The sequence below is a fragment of the Heterodontus francisci genome, chromosome 42 (assembly GCF_036365525.1).
Source record: "Heterodontus francisci isolate sHetFra1 chromosome 42, sHetFra1.hap1, whole genome shotgun sequence".
In the NCBI taxonomy this organism is placed as follows: domain Eukaryota; kingdom Metazoa; phylum Chordata; class Chondrichthyes; order Heterodontiformes; family Heterodontidae; genus Heterodontus; species Heterodontus francisci.
The window spans coordinates 27,661,698-27,671,802 of NC_090412.1; the positions used below are offsets into that span (position 1 = coordinate 27,661,698).

Sequence of the window (10,105 nt, forward strand, 5' to 3'; positions counted from 1 at the left end):
AACTCACACAGGCTGTGGGTGGGAGTGTGCAATTCTGCTGGAGAGCAGAAACACAGAGGCAGGATTTCCGCTGGTTTCTCCCGATCTTCTGGCTGTTTATGCCACGTGTCCGTGATTTCTGCCAAACCTCGGCCGGGGATTGAGAGAATCCCGCAGAATTCCTACCTCAGTTAGTGTAAAAATGTGCACAATATAATATCAATAACACACTGTGCGTTACCCATTCCCTGTGCAAATAGTGATGATGTTTCTCTCTTTTGCTGTTTTCATCTATTTAAGGACAATGAGCCAGCGGACTGTGGACCTGTGAGCAGGGCTGTTAACCGGCATCGTCCACCCAGTTTACCTCCTCCTCGAATTCCACCTCGCATATCCCCCAGGTATCTACTCGTGACCTTTAGTCGCACTAGGAAAGTCGGTTACTGCTGTGCCCTGTACTCCCAAACATTCTTTCTCATTCATCTGCTCACCACACGATCTAATCATCATTGCTTGACGGTGGTTGGACCCCAGTTGTGTATCTGTCCACACTCGCACTCTCCTTGCCGTGCTGGGTCAGAGGTCAGAGCTCACAGGTTGTGGACACTGTTGACTAATTGTTGCTCTCATGAGGTAGCCGAGTTACTTCATTACAGGAATAAACCAGGGTAATACAGGGACATCCAGGGAATTTGAAACTGGAGATGTTGGCCGGAATTTTACATGCCCCCAAAACAGCCGGCTGGTGGCGGGGGTAGCATAAAATGGGGTGGGAGGCTGGGGGGGGGGGGTCCCTTCCCGACCTTCTCCCGCCTCCGCTGCCAATTTACGTGGGGCGACGGTGGCGAGAAATAGCCCTCCCGCCCCAGGTCAATCAAGGTCCATAGGTGGCCAATTAACTGCCACTTAAGGGCCTCCGCCTGCCGCTGCAGGTATTTTACGTTTGGCTGGCGGGCATCTGAGGCCTCAGAAAACCCGCCTGATGAAATTAGGCGGCCTGCTGGTGAGCTGGGGGTTGGGGGGGGGGGGCGGTCCCTCCTGGTCGGGCACCCAGGGCCCCATGGAGGATCCCCCAAAGCCCCAAACACCCACAGCGCACAATACAGCCCTAACTGACCCCCCCCCTTGCCTCGCTGGGACCTGACCATTTGTCCCCGGCGAGGCCCTAAAAACACCTTTTTTTCCGGGGCCGTCCTTCATCTTCCTCCTGAAGCTGGGTGCATTCCCAGCAATGACCACTGCTCCCGGTGGCGCTGCTGGGACTAAGAGCTGTCGGCCTGCTGATTGGCCGGCAGCTTCATTAGGTGGGACTTCCTGCCGCAATGAGGTGGTAGTCCCACCCAAGACCAATTAAGGGCCTGGGGAGTGTAAAATCCGGTCTGGTTCCCCATGCCCGGCAGAGTCGGGCTCTCTATCGACTTTTTGGCTGGGGGACCGGAACCCCCCTCTCCCCTCCCCCACCCACACACTGTAAAATTCTGGTAGTTGTGGGGCTGAGATGTTCAGCGAGCGCCAGTGGCGATGGGTGAAGGGGACCTGATGCGGGGCAGTCTCCAGGCACCAGAGGGACAGTTAATGGAGCTTTGCTTAAGTGCTGTCACATCACATCAGCACTAACTACAGCAAATCTACCCTTTGTTTTGCAGGACACCGACACAAGCCCCCGTGATGATCACTTCTGCTCCTCCAGTGCCACCTAGAGGTCGATAGTTGCATTTCAGGCACCAGGGGATCTGCTTTTAGTTTAACAATGAACCAATTAACAGAACTTCTTAGCACTTGGAGACAAGAGACATGGTTATATTCCAAGTACAGCTTTTGTGCTAAATGTCTGCTGCCGTTTTTTTTTTCGTAATGGTACAACCAAGTGTGGCATTCCTTCGAATTTGCCCAGGGATCTATTTATTTGTTGTAAATGGTGAGAACTGTCTAACTTCTAAGCGGTAGCGAAGCATGCGGATGTGAAACAGGGACGATTGCCTTGGGGAGAATCGGGGTCTGAATACAAGTGTGGCTGCACTCACCTGAAACTCAAATGGACGACAAATTAAATAAATGATCCTGCGTGGTTCTGTGGGCAGACACGTTTTCTAAAAGAAAATACACTTCATTGTATAAGAATCCTGTTGGACGTTTAATCAATTTAAATAACAGGTGATGTTTATCTGAATAATTTTGCAAGATGCAACTGTGCAAGTTTACTATCAGTCTCTGTTTAAAATATCGAATGGATCATTCCAGTAAGTTCAACAGGAAGAAGCAGAAATTTGTGCATTTGGGGAATTAGTGATTTTTCAGTCGGTCTGAGATTGTCTGGACGCAAGATGGCCCTAAAACTCTGTGAGCAGCGACTTTCCGCAAGGGGGAACAAAGTCAATATATAGAGTAGGATGGGTCATAGCATTCCCTGTGAGTAGGTTCTCCTGATCCCCTCCCTGGGCCAGCACACTGTCGAAGGGACTCCCACAATAGCAGCTGCACCAAGACCCTGCTCCCTGAGCAGCTTTGCCGCGTGCCTGTAGGTCTGTGGTGACTAGCAGCAGCATCTTGAACATCACTTTGAGATCTACTTTTGTAAAAGGAATTGCATTCAACTCTGGGCCAGATTGTGGACTGTATGTGGAGAGTGTGTTTGGGTATGTGGAGAGTGCATGTGAGGAAGTGTGTGTGAATAGAGTGTGAGTGTGAATAAGTTGTGTCAGTGTTTGTAAGTGTGAGTGTGAAGAGTGTGTGAGTGAGTGTGTGTCAAGCATGTGTGAGAGTGGAGAGTGCGTGTGTGTGTGTGTGTGTGTGAGTGAGTGAATGTGGAGAATGTGAGTGAGTGTGACTATGTGTGTGAGTGTGTTTCAGTGCATCTGTGCATGGAGAGTGTGTGAGTGTATCCAAGTATCTGTGCATGGAGAGTGAGTGAGTGTGTGTGTCAGTGTGTGTATACCAGTGTATCTGAGTGTGGAGAGTGTGTATTGGTGTGTCAGTATGTGTGCAGACTGTGTGAGTGAGTGTGTATGTCAGTGTATCTGTGCGTGGAGAGTGTGTGTGTGTCAGTGTGTATGTGAGTATGGCAGTATGAGTGGAGAGTGAATGTGTCAGTGCGTGAGCTGTTACTGGCTGGGAGGAGGTTTGCATCTGGTTCAGTAACTGGTCTACACCTGCTGTCCAGGGCCATACATTTGTTAAGAGAGCTGGAGAGTGCCCTGTCCTCCCTGGAACTGGGCACCAATAGAAGAGGAGACAAAAGGAGAAGAAAGGAAAATGCAAAAGAAATGGCCAGTTTAACTCAGCTCAACATACCTGAATTGTCTAGTAACTGATTCTAATCTATGACAAAATTTAAACTCACAATTTGAGCAGCTGCACTATTACATATCCCAGTCTGCTGCTGTTTTTACTGGAATCTGAATAACGTTTTGCTGTAAAATACATTCATGTTTGGAAAATTTTGATATGAAGTTCTGCGTTTTGAAACTTTTCCTTCTGGTGAAGTTGAAAGTTTTATCTGTGAATTTGGTGCTTAGCAAGAAGAGGGATGTTGGTCACTGAGGAAAGAACCCCCTCCCCTTCCCCAAACAAGGTACCTCAGTTTAATCTTGGAAGGGTATTCTCGACTGCCTGGGGGTGACCTTGCTCTGTTTCCTGTACCAGACATTCGGTGGCCTCTCTGAGTGAGTTTGCCTCATTTGTGCTGAATGCCTGTGTTCCCATGCCCACTGGAAAGCAGACCCAAGGAATCTCCAAGTGAGGAAGGAGAAGGACATGAGATGGAAAAAAGCTCAGAAGAGGGGAGCGAATGGACAGATCAAGTGTAACTGTTTCACACACAGGGCAGTGAATGGTCGGAAGGCAATCAGGCTTCAAAGAGGGCATTTGGCGAGTGATATCGTGGTGAATTGAGGCTGGCCTGATGGATAAAGCTTCTCCTTCCAGTCCTGCAAATTCCTATCATTTTGCAAAGTAGTTTGACTTTTTCGTAAGATGAGACTTGTGAATCAATGTTTAAAGTCTGATGAATGATCAAATTAATGTTGAAGCTAAGGCCCATCACTGTGCACTTTAACCTTTATTAATTATCTTCCTGTGTGGTCTGATAGATTCTGACCTTTAATCTTTAAGTAAAACGTGTTGTGTTATTGTTCCGTATTATGCGAATAACAAAAATGCACATATATTGCTGAAAATAGAGATGTTGTCGAAGCTTTTCATCTTGCACTCATCAGGACAATCCGCAAGCATACCAATGTAAAGGAAAACAATGACTTTATACTGTATGAGATGGGAGTGCTGATTGGTAGAGGCGTTACCATGGAGGATACACCAGTTTATGGTGACTGACAGTTAACTGTCAAGCTTTGTTTGAAATTTCAACCAGGCAGCTTGACTCTGATTGGTCAAGGCATTGCCCTGAGGAATGAACCAGCGAATGGTTATCACTTATTTTGTTTAGCTGAAACAGGCGCAATGTTTGTACGTATTCTTTCTGTCTGTAAAGAACAGAGCCCTGTGTATTAATATATGTAGCTTCCAGTACGCGCAAATGCGCCACACTGTGAGCCCGACTGACAATCTTAAATTGGTTGTCAGCGTAATTCTAAGCACACTGAGGATTATTTAGCAAATGTTGTCCAGTCGCGGAATCACACCTAATGTTGGACACTGTGTTTTGTGTTGTCCAACTCCATCTGGTTTTTAATCACATGAACAAGTGTTGCAGTCTTAGAAAATTAAAATCCATGTATCTGAACAGAACAATGCTATTGGTTACTTAACTTATTGTTTCACACACACCTTCTGAGAACAGACCAAGGGCTGAGTTTTTGCTTCGAAGGTGGGAAACAGGAGTTGGGACTGTTTCTGGGTCCCGCAGCTGCCCCAGGGGGAAAACAGTCACTCAATGGGATTTTCACAGAGACAACCCCCTTGATTGGCATGGAGACAGGTTCCCTGTCCAGTTAAGGGAGGCAGGTGGGCTCTCAAAGCTGGAGGGCCAATCTGGGGCCTTCCAGCTTGAGACAAGTAGCAGGCTGCAGTAAAGGGTAAGTAACTGAGAGGGTGCTTCAACATGGAGGCACACTCTCACCATCTTTTTTGAAACCTTAAATAAAAAGCAGAAAAAGCAGCCAGGCCAACACTGTTGGAGGTGGTGCGGAACCCTCTACCCTTTGGCTGTACCCCCACCCAGGCAGGCAGAGAGGGCCTGGAGACCTGCCTGGAGAACTGCCCCCCACCCAGCTTACTGCTGGGTACCCACCTCCAGGCACCTAAAATGCACCCCCCTCCACACCTCCCCCCCCCCTCCCCAGCCATCGCATTAGGAAACTGGAGGCCATATGGAAAATCCCAGTCAGCCTCCTTTAAGTGAGGTTAACAAGGCTCTGAATGAGCCGAATGGCTTCCCGCCTTGTGGGGGCAGGTAGACCTGCAGCCCTAAACCCACCTCGAAATGGCTGACATCAGAAACAGGGTCGGGAAACTGGCACACCGGCCGGTGCCAGTATTTTCAGGCCCCATTCAGCTCTGTTCCCGACCACGGCAGGGCCCAAAACTTCAGCCCCAAGTGTGGACATCAGGTGAAAGAGAATTGGGAACTTTACCTGCTGTGGAATGCAGAACTTTGCATAGCACATTGCTTTACAATATTGTTTTCTGAGGAATGAAGAACAGAGCAACACTCGGGATCCAGAATATTGGATTGGGGAAGGGTATAAACTGGGATTTGCATCTGTCAATAGGCAGGAATTTCAAGATCCATCTGCCCCAAAGTGCACAATCATAGATTCAGGTGCAGCTTTCGAATTCCTGCCTTCTCACAGACTGAGTTATAGGAGAACACCCTTCGCCCTAGATTCCATCACTCTCTGCCTTCCTATGAAACCTTCTGATTATAAACCACTGAATATCAGGCAGAGGTGACCAAGTCCAAAGTACTTGATAAAGGGAAACTGCTGAAGGGGAGCTCTCCTTTCCTAGAACTCTCTGTTCCTTGAACTCTATCCTTGTTTGCAACCCCCACCCACCCTTCCTTCGCTCCACCATTGGCAACCATGTCTTTAGCCGCCTAGATCCTAAGCTATGGAATTTTTTCCCTAAACTTCGCTGCCGCTCTACCTCACTCACCTTTCAGGCCTCTTCGAAAGCTACCAAGCATTTGGTTGCCTGGCGTAACATCTTCTTTGGCTTGGTGTCAATATTTATCTGATTATGCTCCTGTGAAGCACCTTGGGACATATTGCTACATTAAAGGCACTATATAAATGCAAGTTTTTGTTGCTTTTTTAAACAATTGGTTCTCATGAATATAAGCGACATTGGAAAGACTGCAGTTACTGCTCATCCCTGTTCCTCAGGTCTTCTCCTTGAACCACTGACATCCTTGTGCTGAAGGTGCTCCCACACTGGTGGTTAGAGGCTACTTTTTTTAAATTCCATTCACGGGATGTGGGAATTGCTTGCAATGCCAGCATTTATTGACCATCCCTATCCAAGGGTAGCTTGCTGGGCCATTTCAGAGGCAGGTAAGAGTTAACCTGGAGTCTGGAGTCACATGTAGGCCAGACCAAGTAAGGACAGCAGAATCCCAATGACATTGGTGATCCAAATGAGTCCTCATGGCAACCTGGTAGTTTCATAGTCATCATTACTAATACTAGATTTTTAATTCTGCATTTATTTAATTAACTGAATTTACATTCCTCGGCTGTCATGGTGGAACTTGACCCTGCATCGTCAAGATTATTAATGTTGGCCTCTGGATTACTAGTCCAGTAACATAATCACTATACTATCATACCCCAATAGAAATCTGGGTGATTATTCGCACCGATGACAAAAGAATGATGGCATATGTCAAAAGTTGGGATTATGCATGATTTAGATGTGATGACAGTTGGGATCATGCGCGATTTAGATGTGATGATATTTGGGATCATGCGTGATTTAGATGTGATGATATTTGGGATCATGCGCGATTTAGATGTGATGATATTTGGGATCATGCGTGATTTAGATGTGATGATATTTGGGATCATGCGCGATTTAGATGTGATGATAGTTGGGATCATGCGTGATTTAGATGTGATAATATTTGGGATCATGCGTGATTTAGATGTGATGATAGTTGGGATCATGCGTGATTTAGATGTGATGATATTTGGGATCATGTGTGATTTAGATGTGATGATAGTTGGGATCATGCGTGATTTAGATGTGATGATAGTTGGGATCATGCGTGATTTAGATGTGATGATATTTGAGATCATGCGTGATTTAGATGTGATGATAGTTGGGATCATGCGTGATTTAGATGTGATGATAGTTGGGATCATGCGTGATTTAGATGTGATGATAGTTGGGATCATGCATGATTTCGATGTGATGATATTTGAGATCATGCGTGATTTAGATGTGATGATAGTTGGGATCATGCGTGATTTAGATGTGATGATATTTGAGATCATGCGTGATTTAGATGTGATGATAGTTGGGATCATGCGTGATTTAGATGTGATGATAGTTGGGATCATGCATGATTTAGATGTGATGATAGTTGGGATCATGCGTGATTTAGATGTGATGATAGTTGGGATCATGCATGATTTAGATGTGATGATATTTGGGATCATGCGTGATTTAGATGTGATGATAGTTGGGATCATGCGCGATTTAGATGTGATGATAGTTGGGATCATGCGTGATTTAGATGTGATGATAGTTGGGATCATGCGTGATTTAGATGTGATGATATTTGGGATCATGCGTGATTTAGATGTGATGATAGTTGGGATCATGAATGATTTAGATGTGATGATAGTTGGGATCATGCGTGATTTAGATGTGATGATATTTGGGATCATGCGTGATTTAGATGTGATGATAGTTGGGATCATGCGTGATTTAGATGTGATGATAGTTGGGATCATGCGTGATTTAGATGTGATGATATTTGGGATCATGTGCGATTTAGATGTGATGATAGTTGGGATCATGCGTGATTTAGATGTGATGATAGTTGGGATCATGCGTGATTTAGATGTGATGATAGTTGGGATCATGCGTGATTTAGATGTGATGATAGTTGGGATCATGCGTGATTTAGATGTGATGATAGTTGGGATCATGCGTGATTTAGATGTGATGATATTTGGGATCATGCGTGATTTAGATGTGATGATAGTTGGGACCATGCATGATTTAGATGTGATGATAGTTGGGATCATGCGTGATTTAGATGTGATGATAGTTGGGATCATGCATGATTTAGATGTGATGATATTTGGGATCATGCGTGATTTAGATGTGATGATAGTTGGGATCATGCATGATTTAGATGTGATGATATTTGGGATCATGCGTGATTTAGATGTGATGATAGTTGGGATCATGCGCGATTTAGATGTGATGATATTTGGGATCATGCGTGATTTAGATGTGATGATAGTTGGGATCATGCGTGATTTAGATGTGATGATAGTTGGGATCATGTGTGATTTAGATGTGATGATAGTTGGGATCATGCATGATTTAGATGTGATGATATTTGGGATCATGCATGATTTAGATGTGATGATAGTTGGGATCATGCGTGATTTAGATGTGATGATAGTTGGGATCATGCATGATTTAGATGTGATGATAGTTGGGATCATGCATGATTTAGATGTGATGATATTTGGGATCATGCATGATTTAGATGTGATGATATTTGGGATCATGCATGATTTAGATGTGATGATAGTTGGGATCATGCGTGATTTAGATGTGATGATATTTGGGATCATGCGTGATTTAGATGTGATGATAGTTGGGATCATGCATGATTTCGATGTGATGATATTTGGGATCATGCATGATTTAGATGTGATGATAGTTGGGATCATGCATGATTTAGATGTGATGATAGTTGGGATCATGCATGATTTAGATGTGATGATATTTGGGATCATGCATGATTTAGATGTGATGATAGTTGGGATCATGCGTGATTTAGATGTGATGATAGTTGGGATCATGCGTGATTTAGATGTGATGATAGTTGGGATCATGCATGATTTAGATGTGATGATATTTGGGATCATGCATGATTTAGATGTGATGATATTTGGGATCATGCATGATTTAGATGTGATGATAGTTGGGATCATGCGTGATTTAGATGTGATGATATTTGGGATCATGCGTGATTTAGATGTGATGATAGTTGGGATCATGCATGATTTCGATGTGATGATATTTGGGATCATGCGTGATTTAGATGTGATGATAGTTGGGATCATGCGTGATTTAGATGTGATGATAGTTGGGATCATGCGTGATTTAGATGTGATGATGTCCCCATTGATTTTGCAGCACTTTCCTCTTTGAGAAAGGTCTTCAGCTGAGCTGTTGTCAGGACCCAGAGCCGTTGCTGTGTCCAGTCTATTCGCTGATTCTTCATGTCACATGGAGTGAACGGAATTGGTTGGACACTGGTATCTATGATGGGAAAGACGTTTGGCAGGAAGTTGAGTAGGATTGTCCACTCACCATTTCGCCTACATCCTCCAATACCCATGGAGAGCTTTGTAGTTAAAGGGAACTAGGGAGCAAGTATCGAAAAGCTGCAATGAGAATCACACTTTCCATGACATACACAATGGAGGAAAAGGAGCAACAGCAGGCTGAATAGGAAGCCAGATTAACCAGAGGGGAGTCAGACCATCACAGTGAGCCAGCACACTGTGTCTCTGGAGCTTCTGCCTCTGTTCTGACCCTCTGGGGAAACCCTGTTTGTTGCTGCCGCTGGATCTGCAAACAAGGTCCACGGCACTCACAGCTCCGACTGTAGCGCAGAAAGTGACCACAGTTCTCAACTGTTACAGCACAGGTTCATTGCAGGAATGCACGGGGACTTTGTCACATCAGCCAATTTGCAGTGCATTCCTCGACAATGCAAGCCACCAGGGGCCTTTGTTGCCCGGGCAGCACCTTTTATACGTTCCAACAGTGCTCCCACAAAGCTGACTGAGAGGGTCATCAAATTTTTCAGCATTGCCAGATTTCCCCAGATTTTTGGGTTGATTGATTTGGGGCATTGCCTATCCAGACGAAGCACAATTTTCAGTTCACCTTGTAATTCGAGGATCAGCTTCTTTCA

The 10,105-nt window shown here is 45.2% G+C and overlaps 1 protein-coding gene across 2 annotated transcripts in view; it reads left to right on the top strand.

Annotated features, from left to right (window-relative positions):
* The window catches only part of pik3ap1 (phosphoinositide-3-kinase adaptor protein 1), a 140,670-nt gene extending 135,945 nt beyond the window's left edge, over window positions 1-4,725 (top strand). For both annotated transcript variants that reach the window (XM_068020248.1, XM_068020249.1), the window contains 2 exons: window positions 280-380; window positions 1,626-4,725. In XM_068020248.1, the coding sequence (XP_067876349.1) occupies window positions 280-380; window positions 1,626-1,689 (165 nt within the window). In that variant the 3' untranslated portion in view covers window positions 1,690-4,725. The remainder of the gene's footprint in view (window positions 1-279; window positions 381-1,625) is intronic.
* The last annotated feature ends 5,380 nt before the right edge of the window (window positions 4,726-10,105 follow it).